Consider the following 24,253-nt stretch of genomic DNA (forward strand, 5'->3'; position numbering starts at 1 on the left):
AAATCTAAAATCTCATTTCCGAGTGAAGGAATAAAAAATGCCTTAATAAGGATGTGAAGATTTCGCTTGTCAAATGGCACATAGCTGATGAAGCCCGTCGAACTCCGGTAAGCCGGGAAAGGAACCGGAAAAGGGAAATTAAAAAACCGCTGCAAGTCGCTGGGGAAACATGTTTCATTCTGAATGGCACAGGGTATAACTGGCAAGGTGAATTGTTCTATCATGTAATTCAATTCTATCAGTTACATCTGAGGATCAAAAAGGAATTTAACAAAGAAATAAAATTTTAAGATACAAAAAACGCAAAAGAGGCAGGGCATCTGCTAGTGTAGGATCATTTTGGCTACAGAAAACGCAATCCCCCGATCAACTGCTCCAACTTCTTTTTTTTTCTTTTCGTTTTGTCGGAATTTTTCCTTCTAAATTTCCCATCCTTCTCTTTGTTGTTTTTTTTTTTTTTCGTTTTTCAGACTTGGACTAAACTTGTTTTCTTCCCATGTATAGATACAAGAATCGCTATGACGACTACGGCTTCACGGACTGTGCTGTGCTAAAAATATACTCTACCTCACAAGTCATCTTCGTGGCTCAGTATAACAGAATTCGGAGCAGCCCTGGCTGTGGTTCAGTGTAGTCAATGCCTTCTTTGAGTAGGTATCGCTGTACAGCTATTGGGAGCCTTGCCGGTGTGCCAGAGCCCCTGGTGTGGTGGCCAGTTCCCACACATATGCAAACCAGAATACCAGGCTCTCCTGCTCTGGCAGCGTTCCTCAACACGCTCAGCTCGTGCTCCAGGACATGAAGGGCTTCACTTACATGCAGCCCGTGCAGGTCTATCATCCTCTCTTGTGACCTCCCATTGCCCTGCATCTCTGGAGAAACTGGGTTCCTGTGTTTTCAGAAAACCGTACGCAACAGGAAAAGAAAAAAAAAAAAAAAAAAAGGCAACCGATTAACTTACCAAAAAACAAGAAATAAACATGAAAACTAAGGTCGTTGACGGTGAATGAGGAAATAGGTCAACAGGGTTAACTCCGTTATCAACTCATGCTCAGTATGAGTAAGTAGCACTCTACTCATCGAGACCCTTGTTCAAGTTGTCTCATACAAACACAGAACATCAATACTTAGAACCATTCTCAGATCAAAATAACTCCAAATTCAGGTGGTGGTAAAATGTCACACACGGTATTCATATATTCCCTAAAATTTCAATCTTATCCAAACGACAAAATTAATACTCAGGGCATCCTCTGCCCACACGAACCACAAACAGTGGGGGATAACAAACCTCTGACGATATATAGACTCTTGAGCTTTTTCATGAGCTTCCTTCATATGCATGTTGTGCAGCTGTCCTTTAACGCTCAGCTCCTTTGCTAGAGCCTTGTTTCCAACAAGGTATGCTTGCCGTGCCTGTTTATTAATAGGAACAATCAGGGTAAATTTGGTTCACAGCAACTTTAGGTGAAAAATTAGTAGCAGGGATTGGAGTGAACCCACAAATCTTATGTGGCTCAACATTCATGCATGGTAGAAAGGAAAAACATGAAACTGCAGTGCCATGCTGGCATGACAGTATCATGTAGGAAAAACACTCCTACAAATACCTATTGGTTATATACACATTTGTTTCAAACCCATGGAAGGTGCACACCCCCCAGTAGTTGCTGTGGTTTGTTTCTTGGCCACATATTTTGATTTTCAATGTTGACATCGAACTTAGCCAAACAGCATTGCTGGTCAACTCAATAGAGTCAATCACGATAGAAAATTAAATCTACCGAGATGTCCATATGCGGCACCAACACAATTTTTAGCCAATTTAAGGCTTCACTGTTAACGTAAAGTGAGAAGGATGTGGCAGAAAGGGACTCACGTTTACAGAAACAGACCATTTAAGAACATCGAGTACAAACCTGCTCAAAGTATGCATTACGTAGGAGTGCATGGTCCCGAGCTTCATCCCGCAGATCAGAATACATATTTGCTGTCATCTCAACAATGTTAAAAACATATAGATCGGGAAGGATGTCCATAACTAAATAGACATAAACAGAAGTAATTTGGTTGACCAAGGGACATTACCAACTGCATCTCCAGTTTCAAGCCAAACAGGCGCAGTCCGAGGTGAACCACGATTCTGTGACCTGTCACTGTACATGCCTCTTCCATGCCCAGTGCTGTAAGTGCTATTCAAAAGCTGGGAACGTCTGCTTGAGCCAATAGCAGCATCGGCAGAACCATTTCTCTCATACTTCCATCCAGAATCCTGGGTCGCCAATTTCCTGACAGCTGAAGCAAGATCTATCGCACCTCTAGTAGGAATTGATGAGCTAGACTTGAACAAAAGCATGTTGTCCTTATCAGAAGATCGATAAGGATTGCCACTTTGGAAATCATCATCTCCGGCATATTTTGAATGACCATGATGACTGTCTGTTGGTGTAAGTGCAGGGAAGTCCATTGAGCTAAGATCGGGAACTGACAAGGTCTTTGAGTTCAGATTCTCATTAAAACCACCATCAACTTGAAGCTACAATTCAAAACAAAAATATCGCATCAAACACTTCAACTCACACACAATGAAAAGGATATATAGTATCTACAGAATTAGCATGAACAGTTTCATAAACATGTTTTCTTTGACTTGATTTTTTGAAAAACACAATATTTAACTTTAAAGAGAACTATTAACTGACAACAATCCAATGTAACAGAAGGCATGCAAGCTGCACTGATTCGAGGGCCAAAAGCTTATTCTTCAATTCAAATAACAGACGCAAGCATACCTCCAACTGAGTTAACATCTCAACAGTCAGGTTCAAGTCACAACCATTGGCAAAGTAAACTTCAGCAAGGCTCTGAGCAGAAAAGCCGGGGAACTGTGAAGCCAAAAACTCAGCAGGGTTAATATCCGCACCTTCCACAATTGCATGCTCACCCAACATATCATTCATGAACCCGTGTCTAGACATGCCATCATACGGATACTCCTCCTGACCATTGCTGACAAACTGATTGCTGTTCAGAATCTGCTTATCCCAAGGCTTAGGTGACATATGAAGGAAACTGGCCGATGAAAGATCCTCCCCCCCAAAGGGAGGTGCAGAAGCTCTCAACTTTTCAGAAAAGCTATTGCCATTAATATGTGACTCGTTTGATAAGTATCCACTGCCCATAGAGGCAGGAAACCGTGTTGCTTCAACATCTTCGTGTAAGGACAAACCCGCTAAAGAGAGGTTCCCAAGGACTTGCGACTCATCTTCTCCCATGACCTTAAAGTCAGGGGTAATATCATCAGGGAGCTGGTGGCGCCAATATTGGTGGGCCTCGTCATCGGAATTATTTGATGTGGAAGATTCTGTTCGATCTAGTACTGCTTTTCCAAATGTTCCTGAAGAAGAAAACTTTGTTGTGGCCTGAGCTGCGCTGGTGCTTCCAGATGACGGAGATCTGAGGGAAAAGGGAACAAACTCTGCCGCATTGGGATTCAATGCAGTTGCCTTGTTTGCAGTGCTTAGTTTGGTGTCGTTGGTAAAGGATCCTTTCTTGGACAAGCTCATTATTTACGGAAATGGAAATAACTAGAAGTCTACAACAGCTTTGAATAAAAAAACAACTTGATTTACATTAAGCTTCAACCAAACCCTGCAAAACCGTCCATCGAGTGTTAAAATTAGTCCATTGACCCAAAATTTCCCCTTCCTGAAAACCAACTCGCAATTCAGCGAGTCCGTCACAGTCTGCGAAAAGTTAAATCATACATACATCACCATTTTCAAATATACAACAAACCTAAATTATTGTTCAGAGAAACATGCTTAAACCCCTAAATTCAATTTGATTAAAAAATCAAACAAAAAAGTTCAATTTTCAGAGCCACAATATAACACAAAAAATACAATCTCAGACATTAATTGTATCCAAAGCTCAATTAATTAAGAACTGATTTGGACAGTACTACCATATTCCACCGGAAAATCTAGACAAAAATCAAGATTAAAAGATAAACAATAAATCATGACTACTTTTTACTCAAGCAACCAAATTCAATCGATCCCAACAAATTCAACGCCATTAAATATAAAAATATATATATAAATAAAATAAAAATTAGAGAAACGAAAACAATAAAGCTGCAAAATTGAACAGAAGAAGCTCAAGATCCGATTGAATGAAGTAGCAAGAGTATACCTTTTCGTACCAAATCGAAGGGATCCATCGGCTAAAGATTACACCAACTAAAAAAAAGAGGAGAGAGAAAGTTCGAGAGAGAGAGAATCGAAGATTTGGGGGTTTTGTACGGAGAGCTTGGAGAGCTGTGTCTCCAGTATTATCTTCAAGCTTTCAAGGCTACCTCTCTCTCTCTCTGGTTTCTCTCTCTACTTTCTCTCTCCTCTGTGTTTTTGTTTGAAACCCTCTGTGGGCTAGAAAGATAGAAAAGGAAAAAAAAGGGCTAATTCGAAACACCACTTCCACCACCACAGAAATTTGTAAAGGACAACCCAAACCCTTCGCCACTCGATTTGACCTCTCTCTCTCCACTTTCTCTCTTTATCTCTGTCCAAATTGTAAGCATTATTGCTTTTATTTTAATATTTATTTGACGTAATTGGGATTCGGATTTTAGTATTTTTTATTTTTATTTTCTTTATTGTTAGTGTCAATTTTGAAAAATGGTTAGACCAACTTCAATGGTGGGCTCAAAACCAAATTACATCCCAAAATTTCCCCCCAAACCCACTCCAATCCAAGGGGAAATTTTGAGCTAAATGCTAAATGCTAAACCAATGCCAAATTCCCCCCGAAATTTAGCCTAGAAATTGGGGTGGACTCTACCCAATATTTATCGAAATTTAAATTTTTTAGATTAAAATATTCATAAAATTAATTTAGGATAGTGTACGTATTTATTTAAAAAAAATATTTAATTTAACAAAAAAATAGCCTAAGTTCATTCTTTAATAATCACGGACTAAAATTTTAGAGTAGAACGATTGGAATAGAAAAGCTGTTTTTAGGCTAAAAGCTAAATTTTTCGGGCTAAAAAATTTGACCTTTAGCCCAACTATTGGAGATGGTTTTAGGACTTTTTTTCAAAAGACTTGGTAATTCGTGTTTGGTTGTTGGGTTCGTGTTGATACGATATAAGAGATTAACCTGACATAATTATTTTTTTTATAAAAAATAGATCAATTGGTGATTTAGTAGTGCCGTGTGAAATAAATATTGAAATTCTTTCCTAAACACTGAGTCGCAATATGATGATTAACCTGATTGATTATTAATTACGTTGTTTATTTCAAATCCAACTCTGCACGATTTTAACACATTACATGATAAAGAAATGATGAAACTAAGTTCTATTTTAGCATGTTATATTTGAGTTGACTAAAAACTAATTGATGTGATTATGATTTGAGCAGAATTATAGTCAACCAAAACCCATTTATTTTTGTCATTTTCTAATCGAGTTATCGTGGTGAGTACTAAATAGTCATCTCAAGAGTACAGCTTATAAATTTTTACCAAAATACCAATTATTTAATTCTCTAAGTACTTGAATTTAAATTCATGTTGGCAAATCTTATTTTATGCTTTAATATATAATTTTATTTGTTGGAATGGTCTTTAAACTAAATAATCAAAGAACTAAATAAACAGTAATTAATTACAAAACTAGTTAGTCAAGATACAAAACTAGCTAGTCAACAATTGTCTTAAGACTAAGAATTTTTGTATGTCTTAGGTATCATATAAGTGAATTACAACCTATATCGATAATTCTAATATGTTTTTTTAATGATAATGTTTCGATAAGTGTTGAGTTAAAAAATACTAGCGGATAGATACATTTATATTTGAGATTTTATTAGGAAAGATCTTTGAAATTGACCCACTAAATTAAAATATGATTTAAAATTTAAAATTGATGAACGTAGTTCTTGAGTACAGGTGGCCATCCTTATCAAGTAATTACCCCAAAACTAAGCAGTAACAAATTGACGAAACATACCCGAAAGGCCCGAAACTGACCCCGAAATCCTAATCCAGTAAGAAAATTACCGCGCCCCGAAACACGCAAACTGATTCGGGAATTGGGAATCCAAAAATCAGGAATCCAAATCCGAGAAGTGTTCGGTTTCGGAGTTCAAATCCGAAAGTGTTCTGTTTCGGCTCCGAAACAGTTCACTATAAATGCAGAGCCAATCAAGCCACTCTGCAAATTCTCACTGTAAAATTTTCAAGTCTCTGAGATAATCTCGCCGTAACGTAAAAAATCGCGTCAGAAAATTTTCAAACTTTCAAATTTCGCATTGATTAATTACAGAATTAAAACGTTAAAATTGTTTGATTGCTGCTTGTTCAAATTCCCAATCCCTCCGATTCCCAATTTTTTTTTTCTATCGAGAGCTTTTGTTATGGAGTCGGCGGAGGCGAAGCGGATTTCGGAGCCGGAGGAGGAGTTGGTGGTGAAGTGCTACTGCTGCGGTTTGACGGAGGAGTGCACGCCGGCGTACGTGGCGACGGTTAAGGAGAGGCACCAGGGTCGGTGGATTTGCGGGCTCTGCGCCGAGGCGATCAAGGACGAGAACTCGAGGTCGTCAAGGAAGATCAGCACGGAGGAGGCGATGAAGCGACACGTCAGCTTCTACGAGGAGTTCCGGATGTCGAGTCCTCCGGCAAAGCCGACGGAAGATCTTATATCCGCGATGAAGCAACTGTTGCGGCGGACTAAGGATTCGCCGAGGAGGGAGAGGCTGGGTGGCTGCCGGCCGGGGATGGTGAGGTCAAAGAGCTGCTTTGCGACGTTGGGGAAGGCGCAGGGAGATTGATTCCTTAGAAGCAAGATTAATGGAGTTTAGGAGTTGACTGAGAAACTAATAATAAGGATTAGGGATGAGATTAGTGGGATTGGGTTAACTGATACAGTAAGATCTTTTTTTCACTTGATTAATTAGATTTAAGTGGTTTTTTGTTTTGATTAATGTTTGTGGATTAGGTCTGATAATTAACAGACATTGAGATTGAGTAAGGACGGAGAGTTCCAAGTTTTCCATTCATATTCGTTAACAGTATCAAATCTACATGTACAACTTCTTTCTCCAAATTCCTTTACATATATACAATTTTTTTTTCACATTTTATTTTTAGAGTTTGTTTGGAATTGCTTTTAAAATAACTGAATGAGTTTTTGATGTAAATGTTTGTGGAACAAAATTCTTAGCAAAAATACAAGTGAACCCTAAGAAAACACTTAAATGCTTTTGGAAACAAAAAAAAAAAAAACATTTTATTTAAAAACGTCTTCAATAATTTCAAAATCACTTCCGATCAAGCTCTTATAGAGGGTGCCTTGGAGTGTAAGTTTTGTGCAAAGTGAGTATTTTGGTTGGTTTTGTTACGTGGTGATTTAAGGCTCTCGAGTCTATAGTTTGTATACAATTATGTACTTATTTCTGGCGTTTTCATTCAATTACTTTCCTATATCCAACGTTTGATTATAGGAATGTGTTATTCACACATTCTTTTTTTACTTCTCACACATCCTCTTAATTTGCGATCGTCGAATCAAAAGAGTTAAAAAAGATTAAATGATATAAATTAAGAAAGAGTATGTAAAAAGTAAAAAAAAAAATGTGCGGATAGAACGTTTGTTGATTATAATAAGCCTTGTGATGATAACGATATACAAACTGATGGTCATCGGGTATGAGTTAAGGATGGTCATCTGGTACCGGGTGGATTGGTGGTTGTACTCATGTAGGCTTGGATCATTATTTTCCATAATAATATACAATTTTAAGACTAAATTAAATCCTAATGACGCTCTTAGCGGGCCCCCAACCTTGATTTGTTGGAAGAGATCATCATTGAAGTTCAAGGATAATGATGGAGTGCTGTCCTTGTCCACGGCTTGCTTAAGGTATTGTTTTTCATGATGGAATATTTGGGTAGTGGATATTCCTTGAAAATAATTGCATCGAACCAACCAAACTCGCATGTGCAAATCATAGAACCCTACCGCACAATCGTATTGATTTTCGTAAAAAAAATAAAGTTGAATTACGCTATTATAAATATAATTGTTTTCTCTTATTTATTAGAAAGAAAAGGGATGAAATGAAAGTACTTTGCCAGGAGGATCCTCAAATCATGTTCGTTTATCGTATATCGTTTGGTCAATTTTTATCAAGTACTATTTATATTTAATTTAAAATAATTTCTGATCGTACAAAGTACGATGAACGAACATAATTAAAATATTTCCGAATCGCCCTTGTTTGGGGTGTTCAGATTAGATGGCACTTTTGGTCCGTAAAGTGTACCGTCTGCAGTACAGTCTTGAGCATCTTCGACCCTTGTACTGCATTTTGGGTTTTTTTCTTACGACAAAATTGCCATCAAGCCCAAATCCATATTTTAATTAATTAACTATTTCCAACCAAAATATTGCAATAAATAAAAAATAAAAAATGAAAAAGCAACAACAACCGGTCAAAACCATCCTCGCTGGGGTCCGTTTTAACCCATGCTTAGCGGGGCCCCATATTTTCCAAATTCCAAATCAACCCCTCTAAACACTGTTAATCACAATGAATCGAGACATTAATCATCCCACAAAATTAGGTAAAAGCGTCCAGATACCCGCAGAGATAAAACCGTAAATAATAACAACTCCGAGGGTGCATCCCAACGCACATCTTGTACCAAACAATATAGTTGTACTACACTCCAAACGGATCGAAATTTCCATCCAATAATTTTCCCTTTTTCTAATTTTCTTACCCATACGTCTTCCGCAAGTTTTCTTCTCCAAAATCCACCCCCCCCCCCCAAAACAAAAAATCCGCTGCTCCGACTTTCTCTCTCTCTCTAGAAATCGGAGAAGATGATGCACATGACCTTCTACTGGAGCCGGCAGGTTACGCTCCTCTTCGACTCGTGGAAAACCGACACGTGGACGAGCTACTCGCTCACGCTGCTCGCCTGCCTCCTCGTCCCGGCCTTCTACCAGTACCTCGAGAACCTGCGGGTGCGGATCAAGCGCGCAGCCTCCTCGTCTTCCCCGAAATCGGAGTCCGACGCGCCGATCCGGACCCCGCTGCTCGCCGCCAAGCTGGGCGGCGCCGGAGGAAGGTTCTCGGCGGGGCCGCTGGCGGAGAGCGTGCTTTTCGGAGTCAACTCGGCGATCGGGTACATGATTATGCTGGCGATCATGTCGTTTAACGGCGGAGTGTTCGTGGCCATCGTTGTGGGGCTGGCGATTGGTTACTTGGCGTTTCGGAGTGGGGACGATGAGGTAGCGGGTGCGGTGGTGGAGACTGATAATCCGTGTGCGTGTGCTTAGAATTTTTTTGGGTGGATTTAGATATTTTTTAGATACGATTCGAAAGGGTGCAACTTGCATTTGCGAATTTGCTGTGTTTCTCTGTCGACATGTAATTGTCTGATCTTGTATTATTGTGGTTGTTTGTAATATATGCGTTGCTTTGTATTTAATGGTAAGTCGGCAGATCTGCTTTCATTTTGTTCATCTTTTAATTTGAATTTTCTGAATCTGCTGTGCTGATGATGATGATGGCCACGCCATTGTTCTGCGGGGCTGTGGTTTTGGCGCCGGCGGGTTTTGGTCAGTTTTTCCGGGTTTTAGCGGGGAAGAAGACGTCGCGCTTAATTGTTGTTTTCGGCGTTTTGTTGTCGTTTGGTAATGGTGGTACTGAAGGCCAAACAGAAACTAAGTAGTTAAGAACACACGCAACCGGAGTTTATAGGACATTTTCCGGAGAGATTTTTTCAAGTAGCGAGTATTCAAACAGATACTCCACGCGTCACAATACAAGCAAATACTCCATGTGTTATAATACAAGCCAAGAAAGGATATGCCTTTCATGTCCGTCCATATGTCATAATACAAGCGAAGGTCAATCTTGAGTCTTCCTTGGATCAATTGAGAATGACGCATGTTGGCTCGAATACAAAGTTCCAACCTCATCATCTACAGATCTCTTGTCGAGACTTGTTCTTTGCATCTTCCTTGGTTGCTGATGGCTGCGGCGACGGTCCTTGCAGCACAGTGAGTAGTTAGGGTTACTAGGGTTTGATCTTCTATTTTGGGTTTAAATCCTTGGCTTGGGTCCCTTTATTTTGTTGCTTGACCGGTCCATACAAAATTACCAGAAAAAAAAAACACCCGAGTACATAACAATAAAAGGTTTGGGAACAACATTATGAGATTCCTAATAAGCGATCAAATCAGGACTTCTCTCTACACCTTTGCATAATCACAACTTCTACACCAAACTATCTCTAACCAACCCATCTACCACAACAATTTCAATCAGTCTCAATATGGAACAAATAGAATTTGAAGAAGTTAGTCACATCGGAATTACCGTGGAGAGGAGGAGCGCAATCGACTCTGCACTGATGTACTTCGTTGTGTTCCTCTTCCGTTCATTCCATCCTCGGTTAAGTTAATGGGATAATGTTGAAAAAATGGGCAAGTCAAAATATGTCCAACTCGCTAGTGCTCATCTTCAATTGTCAGCGCCACTAGTTCACTCTCTTGCTGTTGGTTCCTAAACTTTGAACTGTTGGGGAACCATCTTTTAAGCCTGTCTGGCCAGAACCTAATGGTTTACAAACACAACCATTCACTTAAGTAAGAATAATGCATCCTAAACCCCATCTCTAAACCTCAACAATAGTGATCACAATAAAATCCGATCTTAAGTATTGAGAGATTGATATTGGAAAAAACACAAAGCAACTGTGACTTACAAATCCAATCTTTCATATATTGCCCGTCGTACTGAGGAGTTCAAGCCATAGGCTATGGAGTTGAACAGGCCCTGTAACAAGTATAAAAGTAATAAATTTTCATCAGGATAATAAAAAAACTAATAAACTAGAACCCATTTAGATACGAACAATGTTCTTCGAAACGTGAATTGACCATTGTACCAAAAAAAAGAAACTAACTTGCCATAGAAAATTAGTAAGTTACCATGAGTGAAGCTGTCCCAACATCAAGAACAGAGAGCCAAAATATTTTATGACTTGGTTCAATAAAGTCATGAATGCGGTTGATTGTGCTAAAGGCCCATGATCCTATTAGGATGAGCGGATAGTACCCCCACCGGTTCAAAGCCTGTTGAATCAAAGCAATTGAATACAATTAAGATGAACAGTTGAATGTACTTTTTTAAAGAGAAACTATTGAATGTACAGTTAAACAATCTAACGTACATGTAACATGAGACCACTAAAACATCATAAATATAAAACTTCCACATTTCTGTGCCTATATATATATACGAACTCAGTCTGAGTCTGACCCTAGGAAACCAGTTGCAGCACAAAATACCTTCATTTCTGCTCTAGAATCTGATTGGTAAGTCCGATCTGACATGCCAGCTGCCATCTATAATTTCCAAACCAGAATAATGATCTCAACAAGTGTAAAAGTGAGTGGAAATTATTTGTTCGCAAAAAAATAAATGCTAGTGAGAATACATACACGTCTCGCATTCTTCAGCATGCTTATCACTTGAAAATATGTAAAACCATTGTAAAGAATTGCACCCCAAAGTGGCATATAAAATGTTACAAGGTGAAGCGCCTGTAAAAATGGGTGGAAAAATTAGAGCACAGAGAAGAAAACTTAATTACATCAGGAAGCTACAGTCAGAACTCCAAATGAGCGAATTGTGTAATAATGACTTGAGGTAGTTCTAAATTCTAATACAAATGACGCTTAGATTTGTAAAGATAAAACTTGTTTAGAATCTACAACACATATATCAAGAATTAATGAAATACAGCTATCAAAATTTAGAACTACGACATATTAAAACATTGATAAATCTTCATGATCAACTTAGTCTCAGTGTAGATATTGCTGTTCATGCAGTTATACCATGAGTAGGGCATAGATTTTACTCCATTAACATTTTTACATTTTTAATCTAAAGTTATGGTATCTTGCCAACAAATCGATAAATTCAGCATTGATGACAGCAGCTTCCACGTTCCAAATGTTCTCCCAGACATCATAAAAAATTCTTCACTTCCCCTCTATTTTTCATAAAGCACAGTACACTACAATAATAAGCACACGACCAACTTTTTTACAAAAGAATTCTAGAAATTCCTATGGCCTAGGAAAGTAAAACATTTCAACTAATAGGTACCATGTCCTTACCTTTCCAGCACGCCCTGATTGTGACCAACACCATGTACCTAGGTGGCTATGGTTATTCCCAATAGAGCGCACAACTGTCACAACTAATGAAGTCCCTGTGAAGAGGAGAAAAAGAAGCAAATGAATTCTTATGAGCCTCACAAATTATACATAACGAAAACCAAATTTATCAGATAGAAAATAACTCCTTTTTCTAAAACCATTATTCTATCTCTCATCGGAGGAACAGAAGAAGAAGCTAACTCAACATCACTAAAAGAAAAACGAGAGATCTTTTGGCAACAGGTAAAAAGGTCATACCCCAAACATACAAATGAAACATTGCCTCCATATCTTCAACATCAGTTTTGTGTCTAACAACTGTGCGGTGGAGTGTAAAAGCGATCGTGGTAGTCCATAAGAAAGACGCTACATAGAAGAAATGAGTACTGTAGCCGTGCAAGTAACAGAAAAATCCTCTGGATGGATCCCTGCGCACGAAAGCAACTTACTTTATAATCGCTTAGAACCCGAATCAGATAAAATTGTTGCATTATACAAATGCACTTGTCTGGGAGGGAAAAGTGAGCTCACCCAACCATGCTGAAGAAGCTACAAATCATATCCTGCATTCCAAAATAACAATAGCAATAAAATTTCCAACTTTTTTTTTACTTCAATTTTCTTCAAAATTTAAGTCAAACACTGAAGAACAACAAACCCCTAAACCCTAATTTATCTTGAATCCTTCAAGGTCAATCCACTATACAAAGCCAAGAGCTTCAAATATTTCTAGCGATTTTAAACTAAAAATTAAATCCAAAATTTTATAGATTTTTGTTCAATTTCCGAGTTTTTACAAGTTTGCAGAAATAGAACACACCCCCGCCCCTGGAAATCGAGCAATTAGATCTAAACACGCAATCAATTCTTATCACTTTTCAGCAAAGTTTAGAGAGAGATAGAGGAAATACGGAGAGCGCGAGGTAGAAGACGAGCTTGAAGGAGAACTTGCGGAGCTCTTTGAAGAGAACGTAGCAGAGGACGATGAACCCCGACCCGGCGAACGAGAGGCTCGCCGCTCCGGCGTTAACTGCCGTCAAGACTTCGCGATCGTACGCTGTCAGACCTCCGGCGACTAGCCCCGTCGCCGCCATTTGATCGCGCCAATAGTCTCAAATACACGGTCGGCTTCAGAGAAACTTCTAAACGCTCCGTATTGTGTTTTGAGTTGACGGCGGTGCTCGCTTCTTGGGTCTGCTGCATTAATTCCACGTGACAGACGAAGGAAATGACTTGTTTTTTACGTGTTTAATTACAAATTTAGACTCGTATTGATTGGTATCCAACATGATTCCCGTTGGCAAATCTGTCAATTTCAATTGTACGCTGTTCATGTTTGCGGCCTATTTAAGGGTGTTTTTAGAACGACCAAAAGTATTATAGCAAAATAAAAATATTTTATAATATTTTTTGATAGAAAAAGTTATAGGTGGACAACATTTTTCAAATGCTTTTAGATAAGCACTGGATGCGGTTCAATCGGAAACGCCTTTAACAAAAACGTGGTCCGACTAAAAAGCTTATGCATAATTATTTTTAATAATTTTGTTTGAATTGGTTTTAGAAAGATTAAAGCACTTCCTAATTGCTTTTGACAGAAAACTAAAAGCACTTACAAATTATATAATTGCTTCCGGAAAAATTGCCTATTAGATACTTCTTCATGAAAAACATCTATTAGATGCTTCTTAGGAAATCACTTGAATGTTTAATAAACAATTTAACGAGTTTTTTTTTTCTTAAATACTTAAAGTATACTTAAGAACAGAAGTATTTCTTACAATAAAATATATTCAGACGAACCTGACATTTCATCATTTTAGACTTCTGAAAAGGAATATATATACCCCCAAACTTCATCTCAACTGGTCGTTAACCAATTCTTCAATCTAGTTCTCAAAGTATATTCTTCTTGGCTTCTCAAGGAAACCCATGATAATTTCTAACCAATATTATAGTGAATACTAAAAAATATTGAAGTTAGGGTCCCACCTGGAGATGGACAGTTTTCAAGGAAGGAATTGTTTGGGGCAGTTGTTAAACTTCCCGATTAGGTTTCTGTCTACTCTCAATCAAATGTTTCATTTCTTTAGCCAACCAGATAGATCATTAATGCACATGATATCATTATTTTAATTATAGTTTGTGAAAAATAAAAGCTTTTTTTTTTTTTATAACGAACCATAGTTTGACATATGTGCATACATTTTTCAAAGAGTGACTTCATTGCGTATTTATGCTAGTTTGTGATTTGCATGTCATGAAGAATTACACTCATACATAAAAGAAGCCAAACAATATTTATTATGACAACAAGTGATTAAACTTTTCGTTTTGTGTTTTTAACGAGTCATTTTTAGTATATGCCAATTAATAATTTGCAAGTCATAAAAAATGACTCATTACATATAATAAAGCCAAACAATATGCATGAGCGTAGAAACTTTATATTTTGTAGTCTTATGGAGTCACACATATATGTCAAACTTGTATAATAATTGAACGCTGTCTTTCTTAAATGGTAAGGCTTGATTTTTTAACCTTTTACACGTAATTACTTTACTTGATTTGATTGACTTGGAATCATCGTATAATTAAGCTTCCTTTACTTTACTTGATTAACTTGGAATCATCATGTATATTTAAGTTGGATAGAAGAGAGCCAATGCCGCAAACCATCCTGCGTTTCTTGTTCATCATTTCTTCTTCCTCCGTCAACCAATTTCTGAGGCTGAAAAAATGGCAGACGGCATCATTTCCATGCTACTGGATCGGCTGGCTTCAACAGCGTATGAGTACGTTGACGGGGAGGTGAAACTTGTTTTGAATGCCAAGAAAGATGTTGAAGAATTTGCTGGCAATCTCCATGCTATTCAAGCCGTTCTCGAAGATGCGGAGCAAAGGCAAGTGAAGGAGGCCAGCGTGAGGACCTGGTTGGATCAGCTCAAAGACATATCCTTCGAGATGGTGGACGTGCTGGACGAGTGGAACACTGACATGCTAAGACAGGAGGTTGAGAAGCAAGAACGAGAAGGTGAAAATGTTGTTCCTAACAAGCAGAAGAAGAAAAAGGTACCTCTCTATGTTTCCCGTAGTTGCTTTTGTTTTCGCAAAGCCAGAGAGGTAACTTTTCGCCATGACATTGCAAATAAGATAAAAGATTTGAATGGTAGGCTAAGTGCGATTGATGAGCAAAGAAAAAGGTATAAGTTTAAACACATAGAAAGAGTCATTCAAGAATTACCTGATCGACGGAAGACTTCGTCTTTTGTCGTCGTTTCAGAGGTATTTGGTCGAGTAAAGGAAAAAGACATTCTGATAACAAAGTTGTTGAGTGATTGGAAGGGGCTCCTTATCATCCCTATTCTAGGGATGGGAGGAATGGGGAAGACAACTTTGGCCCAACTAGTTTATAATGATGTCAAAGTTAAAGCCTATTTTGAAAAGAGAGTGTGGGTTTGTGTCTCAGACCCCTTTGATGAGGTTAAGATTGCCAAATCCATAAGTGGTGATGAAGACTCAAGGTCAAATGAGTTGGATCATGTCCTGCAATCCATGTCAAGATCCATCGAGGGCAAAAGGTTTCTCATTGTCCTAGATGATGTGTGGAGCAACGACAGTGAAAAGTGGGAACGCTTAAGGGCACCACTAATCCAAAGTGGTGCTCATGGCAGTAGAATTTTGGTGACCACGAGAAAGCATGAGGTTGTTGATATGATGAGAGCAACAAGTGACATGATTAATTTGGGAGAGCTAAGTGAAGAATATTGTTTGTCAATCTTCAATCACATGGCATTTTCTGATAGAGGAGTAGATGAGTCTAAGGCGTTTGAAGATATTAGTAAAAAAATTGTAGGAAAATGTAAAGGTTTGCCTCTTGCTGCAAAAGCTTTAGGCAGTCTCATGCACAACAAGAGAACAAGGAGGGAATGGCTAAATGTTTTAAATAGTAAGATATGGGATCAAGAAGAGGTGGAGCAAAAAGTTTTCAAACCGCTACTACTAAGTTATTATGATTTGGCCCCGTCAATTAAATGTTGCCTTTTATATTGTGCTAGTTTTCCTAAAGATTATGAGTTTCAGAGAGATGAATTGATTGATCTATGGATGGCACACGATTATCTTAATTCAAAAGAGAATAAAGATAGAGAAGTTGGAGAAGCATTTTTTGATAACTTAGTAGCACGGTCTTTTTTTCAAGATTTGGTGAAAGATAGTGTCAGTGGAAAAATTAGAAGTTGCAAGATGCATGATATTGTTCACGACTTTGTGCAATCTCTCACCAAGAATGAATGTTTGATTATCGATGTTGTGGGTGTTGGCGATGAAATAGAGGTTATGAGTAAAAAGGCTCGCCATTTAACCTTAAGATTGAAATATGATGAGCCACTCCCACCTTCTAATGCATATTTCAAAAATCTGCATACAATCACAATTCTTCCTTCATCCTTTCCTAAAACCATGACGGTAGACTCCAATTTTATTTTGCAATTGAAATGTCTTAGGACATTAAATTTGAGTTACGTTGGCATAAGTGAAGTCCCAGATGAAATTGGTGAATTGATACATTTGAGGTATATTGATTTGTCATGCAATGATGGTTTGAAAACATTGCCGGACAGTATCTGTGAGTTGTACAATTTGTATACCTTGCGCCTTTGTTACTGTGCTTTTAAAAAACTACCTGATAACATGGGAAGGTTGATTAGCTTAAAGCATCTTTATGTTGTTGGTTGTTTTTCGCTGGAGTACATGCCAAAAGGGATTCGTAGATTAAAGAAATTGAAAAGAATGGATGAGTGTGTTGTGGTTTGTGGTGAGGATGAGAACAAAGCAGCATTACAATTGGGAGATCTGAAAGTCTTGAACCTTGAGGGCAGTCTCAACATAAGTTTGCAGGGGAATGTGAAAGATGAGAATGAGCTCAAGAAAGCACAGTTGTGGGACTTGAACCAACTCTTTCATCTGCGAATTACTTGTCGGAATGTCCAATACAAGCAGCAAGCAAGAAGCACTGTTGAAATACTGAATGTCTTACGACCGCACGAAAATCTGGAATCTTTAGACATTTTTAATCATTCGGGCACCACCTGCCCCAGTTGGATGATGTCTTTGCAAAACTTAAGAATCATCTGTCTATTTGAGTGGTATAATTGTGAGTTTTTGCCTCCTCTTGGGAAATTGCCATACCTTGAAGAACTGACTCTATGGAGAATGCAAAAGGTGAAAAAGATTGGTGGTGAGTTTTTGGGAATAGTCTACCAAGATTACGCAACGTCATTGAAATCATCATCATCATCATCCTCATTTTTCCCAAAGTTGAAACGACTCATAATTTACGACATGAATGCCTTGGAAGAGTGGGAAGTAGGCGTGGAAGGGTGGAACAAAGAGGATTCTGAAATTTCAATCATGCCATGCCTTTCCTTCGTAGCAATTGTGGATTGTCGACGCCTCAAAACACTGCCAGACTTCCTCTGCAAAACACCGGTGCAAGAGCTTATCATTCAGAGTTGTCCGAATCTTTCAGAGCGTTGTGAACAAGGCAGTGGAGAGGAGTGGCCCAAGATTTCTCACATCCCAAACATCAAAATCTTATCATAAATCTGGTAACTAAGCTCTACTTATCTTATTTACGCATTTATTTATGTATCAATAACAAATGCTATTATCATATTTGTTTAATTTGCTTATTTTTCTTCTTCATAGGATATAAGAGGTGACTCGCGATCTAGGCATATATATTTAATTTCTTTGGAAAGGTATTTCTCTTCTTTTATATACATCAAAAATAACTAATGATTATTTATCATTCACAACCAAAGTTTCCTTGCAAATGCAGCAATTGGCGTCCTCTCCGAGCTTCTTCAACCCTTGGTCTGTGATCGTGATCGCCGGAACATTGGCCACTACCTGTTTGCTCGCAGGCGGGGCCCTCGGAGCCGCCCACACGTCATCCAAAATCCCCGGCTGCAAAACGCTGTCGAGGTTGTCAATGAGCGACTGAAGTAGATTTACCGAGCTTTCCGAGTTCTCTTCGTTTCCGGGACCCGACTCATAAGGGCGCGGCCTCCTCGTCTTCCCTGAAATCCGCCGAGTCAACGTGGCGATCGGGAACATGATTATGCTGGCAATCATGTCGTTTAACGGCATTGGTTGGCGTTTCGGAGTTGTGGCGTTGGATACTGATAGTCCGTGTGCGTGTGCTTAGAGATTTATTGGGTGGATTTAGTAATTTTATTGAAAGGATTCTATAGGCTGCAGCTTGCTTTTGCCAATTTGCATTTGCTTTCTATAAAAATCTTGTACTATTGATGTTGTTTGTAATTTACACGTTGCTTGAGTTCTAAGCAGAAGGAATACTTCGTTTAAGATTTGGATGTTAAGTGCAAAAATTTGTCATCTTCAATCTTCACGAATTTGTACCTATAAAACAATTAAACATCTTTGATCAATGACCAAAGACGCGCCCACAGAGTGTTGGGTTTGGCCAATAGCTCTCGATACCTAAGTCAAGTTTACTTTAAAAGGAGGAGAGTTTAGGAATAATTGCGTAGCAAAAGCTTCTAGAAATTGGTAAAAAAATGAGATCAATTTTCACCTTTTCTTGGATTGATTGATAATGACACAGGTTGGCTCAGGTACGAAGCGCCAACCCCATCCTCTTTGTCGACGCTTGTTCTTGGGACAACATTGTGAAATTCCTAATCAAAGACCAATCAAAACTTCTCTCTACAGGTAAAATTGTACAGCTTGACAAATCCATCTTTGCATAATCACAGCTTCTGCACGAAATTCTACTCTAACCAAACCATCTACGGATAAATCTACCAGACCAATTTCAACCAGTCCTAATGTGGAACAAGTAGAATTTGAAGATGTAGTCAGATCGGAATTGCCATGGAGAGGAGGAGCGCAATTGAATCTGTAACGACGTACCTTGCTGTGCTCCTCTTCCGTTTCTTCATTCCATCCTCAGTTAAGTTAATGAGATAATGTTGAAAAAATGGGCAAGTCAAAATACGTCCAACTTGCTGGTGCGGATCTTCAATTTTCAGCGCCACTAGTTCACTCCTTTGCTGTTGGTTCCTAAACTTTGAACTGCTGGGGAACCATCTTTTAAGCCTGTTTGAACAAAACCTAATGGTTTCCGAACACAACCATTCAGTTAAGAACAATGCATCCTAAACCCGATATCTAAAAGACTAAAACTCAACAACAGTGATCACAATAAAATCCGATCTTAACCATCGAGAGATTGATATTGGAAAAAAACACAAAACAACCGTGACATACAAATCCAATCTTTCATATATTGCCCGTCGCACTGAGGAGTTCAAGCCGTAGGGAGTTGAACAGGTCCTATAACAAGTATAAAAGTAATAAAATTTCATCAGGATAATTAAAAAAAAAAACCAGTAAACTAGACCACAATTATGCATGAACAATGTTCTTTGGAACACAAAATGCCCATTATACCAGAAAAAGGTACTAACTTGCCATAGAAAATTAGCAAGTTACCGTGAGTCCAGCTGTCCCAACATCAAGAACTGAGAGCCAAAACATTTTATGACATTGTTCAATAAAGTCATGAATGCGGTTGATTGTGCCAAAAGCCCATGATCCTATCAGGATGAGTGGATAGTACCCCCACCAGTTCAAAGCCTGTTGAATGAAAGCAATGGAAAACAATTAACATGAACTGCTATTGAATGTACATTTAAATGGTCTATAACACAGTCTAAGTCTGACCCTAGGAAACCAGTTGCAGCACAATACACCTTCATTTCTGCTCTTGAATCTGATTGGTAAACCGAATCTGACATGCCAGCCGCCATCTATAATTTCTGAACCAGAATAATGATCTCAACAAGTGTAAAAGTGTGGAATTATTTGTCTGAAAAAATAAATGACAGCACCAATACATACATGTCTTGCATTCTTCAGCACGCTTATCACTTGAAAATATGTAAAACCATTGTAAAGAACTGCACCCCAAAGTGGCATGTGAAATGTTATGAGGTTAAGCGCCTGTAAAAATGGGTGGAAAAATCAGAGCACAGTGAAGAAAACTTAATTACATCAGACAGCTATAGTCAGAACTCCAAATGACCGAATTGTGCAATACTGACTTGAGGTAGTTCTAGTACAAATGATGCTTTGATTTGTACAGATAAAACTTGTTTAGAATCTACAACACAGTGTAGATATTGTTATTCATGCAGTTATACCATGAGTAGGGCATAGATTTTACTCCATTATCATTGGTTATACATTTTTAATCTAAAGTTATGGTATCTTGCCAACAAATCAATAAATATAGTATCGATGACAGCAGCTTCCAAATTCCCCTCTGTAAAAATCCTCCCACATATCATATAAAAAAATCCTCACTTCCCCTCTATTTTTTTTTATAAGCACGACGCACTGCAATAATAAGCACACAACCAACTTTTTGCAAAAGAATTCTAGAAATTCCTATGGTCTAGGAAACTAAAACATCACAACTAATAGGTACTATGTCCTTACCTTTCCAGTACGCCCTGATTGTGACCAACACCATGTACCTAGGTGGCTATGGTTATTCCCAATAGAGCACACAACTGTCACAACTAATGAAGTCCCAGTGAAGAGGAGAAAAAGAAGCAAATGAACTCTAATGAGCTTCACAAATTATACATAATGAAAACAGAATAGCATTTAGAAATAACTCCTTTCTCTAAAACCCTTATTCTATCTCTCACCGGAGGAACAGAAGAAGAAGCTAACTCAACATCACTGAAAGTAAAACGAGAGATCTTTTGCAACAGGTAAAAAGGTCATACCCCAAACATACAATTGAAACATTGCCTCCATATCTTCAACATCAGTTTGTGTCTAACAACTGTGCGGTGGAGTGTAAAAGCGATCGTGTTGGTCCATAAGAAAGACGCTATACGGAAGAAATGAGTACCGTAGCCGTGCGAGTAACAGAAAAATCCTCTGGATGGATCCCTGCGCATGAAAGCAACTTACTTTATAACCGCTTAGAATCCGAATCAGATAAAAAATTTACATTATCCAAATGCACTTCTCTGGGAGGGAAAAATGAGCTTACCCAACCATGCTGAAGAAGCTACAAAGCATATCCTGCATTCCAAAATAACAATAACAATAAAGTTTCCATTTCTTTAAACTTCCAGTTTATTCAAAATTTAAGTTAAACACTGAAGAACAACAAAGCCCTAAACCCCTAAAATTTATCTTGAATCCTTCAAGCTCAAGTCACCAAGGTAAATCCATTATATAAAGCTAAGAGCTTCCCATTTTTCTAGCGATTTAAAGAAATTAAATCCATTTATAGACTTTGTTCAATTTCCGAGTTTTTACAAGTTTCCAGTAATAGGACACACCACGTCACCGGCAATCGAGCAATCAGATCTAACAAACGCAATCAATTCTTATCATTTTCAGCAAAGTTTAGAGAGCGAGAGAGAGGGCGTACGGAGAGCGGGAAATAGAAGACGCGCTTGAAGGAGAACTTGCGGAGCTCTTTGAAGAGGACGATGAACCCGGACCCGACGAACGAGAGGCTCGCCGCTCCGGCGTTAACTGCCGTCAAGACTTCGCGATCGTAGGCCGTCAGACCTCCAGCGACTTGCCCCGTCGCCGCCATTTTGTTCTCTCACTCTCTCGATCGCGCCGATAAAGTCTCAAATAACTCGCCCTCATGCTCTCGGAACACAGGAACTTCAAAACGCTCCGTTTTTGTACTTTGAGTCGTGACGGCAGTGGTCGCTATTTGCGTCTGCTGCTTTAATTTCGTGGAAGGATACGAATTGTTTATTACATGTTTAATTACAAATTTAGACTGCTATTGATTTGTGATTCATGATGCCAAATGTTTCAATTTCTATTTTCTTGAGACCATTTTTGGTGTTTTAATTTTCAACTACTTGTGTTTTTGGTGATTATATCGTGTTCATGTTTACGTCTTATTTAACAATGTTTTTAGAATAGCTAAAAGCTTTACCGCCAAACAAAAATATTTTATGATATCGTCATATAAAAAAAGTTCCAGGTGAAAAGCACTTTTCAATGCTTTTAAAAGTGCCGACGTCCTTCTACCACAAACGCTTATAACAAAAGTGTGGTGCGGGTTAAAAAACTCCATGCATAACCACATACTTAGAGATGATAATTTTAACCGTTAAACTTGATAATCGTGGATAATTGTCCGAATGAATTGGATTTGAGTATGAAAATTCGGGTATATTTTGGATATGGGAAAAAAACCGTGAATAATATTCGGTTATGGTTTTGGATATGGTTATAGGGATCCCCAATCCGTATCCGTCTTCGAATCCAAACCGAATTATATATAATATAATTATATACTTATAATATAATTATTGGATATAATTATATATAATATAATGGTTTTGGATATAGTATTTATATATTCGGTTATGGTTTTGGATCTAATTATTCACTTAATCTATTACCTTGATAATACAAAAGTTGCACTGTGTAAGTTGCATTTTGTGGGCAAGTTAAAAAGTTTTGATATGAATCAAAATCTATGAGAATCCAAACCAATATTACTTATGGGAGATATCAAATATTAGCCAACATTATCAATGTTTAGCTTTAATTTTTATGCTCCACAAAAGATCAGCCAATATTATCAATGTTTAGCTTTAATTTTTATGCTCAACAAGATCCATTCATTAAATCATTTTATACATCAAATATTTAATGACAAAATTAATATTTACTAAATTATCATGCATCAATTGAACGAATATATTTTTTGTATTGACGAAGATGTGTATAACTGTTAATTGATGGGGAATCCGTTACCCGATAGGTATGGGTATGGATAATACCCGATGGTTAATTGGCAGTTATAGATATGGTTAATTTTCATGATTATGGGGATGGATATAGTATTTTCGTCCCAAGCCGAACCGTTACCATCCCTAGTGAGACTGTTTCCAGAAAACTCGCCTATTAGATGCTCTTCTCCATGAAAAAAAAAAAGATCTAGTAAATACTTCTTAAGGAGTCACTTGACTTTTGAATAAACGTTTTAACAAATTTTTCCTAAAATACTTATAGTAAAAACGCTTATGAGCATAAATGTTTCCTACAAAAAAAATGTATCCAAACGAGCTCGAAATTTCACCATTTTAGACTTTTGAAAAGGAATACATACCATGTGAAACTTTGTTCAAAGTAGTGTTTAAAATTTATTTGATACGGTTGATATTTCTATGGAAATTATCCAAAAAATCAAAGAACGATATGGAAATGCGAAGTGAAGTCTAAACTTTATCTCATAGCATTTTGACTAAAATTGATAGATATCATTGACATTTCTAACACATATGTTAAATATCGAAGAAGCTTTTTTGTCCAAACCAATGTTTGACAATCCCTAAAGTTTTACTTTAAATTTCCATCATCTCCATCGAAAACAATCGATATCAATATCAATATTCGGTATATCTGTCGATATTTTCACAAATTTGCATATCAATATTTTCACTGGTACAAATATTTTAAACACTGGTTCAAAGAAATGTCACCTCAAGTGCTTTTATCTCACATCAAGTAGTAGTTAATCAATTCTTTATTTTTTTTAGTATATCGATATTTTTACACGAAGGGAATCACTCATGCATTAAGAGAGATTTTTCAGTGTGATCGGCACGCGAGATGATACACCACGTATCATTATACAAATGGTGTGATATGTGTATTAAAAAGTTAATAACTTAAAAAATAAAATTTCTCACCACTTATATAAAAACACATAGTATACCACACGTGTTTCAGTTACAATAAAAAATTTCTCCTACATTAAAAATGGATAGTTGTCAATTTTTCAAGCCAGGAATTGTTGGGGCAGTTGTTGAAATTCCTGAGGTTGTTGTGAGGACGTAATCAGAGAGGGGGAAAAGGGGGGCTGCGTTATTCGTTTGTATAATATTGGTGTTGGAACTTCTGAGTCTACCT

General features: G+C 37.8%; 5 protein-coding genes and 1 pseudogene across 6 annotated transcripts; 3 read left to right on the forward strand and 3 right to left on the reverse strand.

The window, feature by feature from the left end:
• Positions 1-196: 196 nt before the first annotated feature.
• LOC137732700 (polyadenylate-binding protein-interacting protein 7-like) lies at positions 197-4,544 on the reverse strand. The gene is made up of 6 exons (XM_068471992.1): positions 4,198-4,544; positions 2,793-3,651; positions 2,089-2,536; positions 1,920-1,990; positions 1,292-1,416; positions 197-889 (listed from the first exon to the last, which is right to left on the reverse strand). Exons 2-6 carry the CDS (start codon positions 3,564-3,566, stop codon positions 589-591), a joined length of 1,719 nt encoding a protein of 572 aa, XP_068328093.1. The 5' UTR covers positions 3,567-3,651; positions 4,198-4,544; the 3' UTR covers positions 197-588.
• A 1,733-nt stretch (positions 4,545-6,277) lies between these two features.
• LOC137729817 (uncharacterized) lies at positions 6,278-7,107 on the forward strand. Its single transcript, XM_068468859.1, has one exon. The coding sequence runs from the start codon at positions 6,426-6,428 to the stop codon at positions 6,837-6,839; it is 414 nt and encodes a 137-aa protein (XP_068324960.1). The 5' UTR covers positions 6,278-6,425; the 3' UTR covers positions 6,840-7,107.
• A 1,710-nt stretch (positions 7,108-8,817) lies between these two features.
• Positions 8,818-9,535, forward strand: LOC137734369 (copper transporter 5.1-like). Its single transcript, XM_068473648.1, has one exon. It carries the CDS (start codon positions 8,897-8,899, stop codon positions 9,353-9,355), a length of 459 nt encoding a protein of 152 aa, XP_068329749.1. The 5' UTR covers positions 8,818-8,896; the 3' UTR covers positions 9,356-9,535.
• Positions 9,536-10,385: 850 nt separating this feature from the next.
• LOC137734354 (G-protein coupled receptor 1-like) lies at positions 10,386-13,452 on the reverse strand. Of its 2 annotated transcripts, none has more exons than XM_068473640.1 (9): positions 13,165-13,452; positions 12,785-12,816; positions 12,512-12,681; positions 12,212-12,294; positions 11,528-11,629; positions 11,375-11,431; positions 11,015-11,158; positions 10,789-10,859; positions 10,386-10,637 (listed from the first exon to the last, which is right to left on the reverse strand). In XM_068473640.1, exons 1-9 carry the CDS (start codon positions 13,345-13,347, stop codon positions 10,532-10,534), a joined length of 948 nt encoding a protein of 315 aa, XP_068329741.1. In that variant the 5' UTR covers positions 13,348-13,452; the 3' UTR covers positions 10,386-10,531. The 2 variants fall into 2 exon arrangements, with proteins under 2 accessions (XP_068329741.1, XP_068329735.1); XM_068473634.1 differs by having other exon boundaries at positions 12,212-12,306.
• Positions 13,453-14,992: 1,540 nt separating this feature from the next.
• On the forward strand, positions 14,993-17,985 carry LOC137745447 (disease resistance protein RGA2-like). The gene has a single exon (XM_068485414.1). It carries the CDS (start codon positions 14,993-14,995, stop codon positions 17,855-17,857), a length of 2,865 nt encoding a protein of 954 aa, XP_068341515.1. The 3' UTR covers positions 17,858-17,985.
• Positions 17,983-22,026, reverse strand: LOC137745456 (G-protein coupled receptor 1-like; annotated as a pseudogene).
• Between the last annotated feature and the right edge of the window lie 2,227 nt (positions 22,027-24,253).

This window comes from Pyrus communis, chromosome 1, assembly GCF_963583255.1.
Source record: "Pyrus communis chromosome 1, drPyrComm1.1, whole genome shotgun sequence".
Lineage (NCBI taxonomy): Eukaryota > Viridiplantae > Streptophyta > Magnoliopsida > Rosales > Rosaceae > Pyrus > Pyrus communis.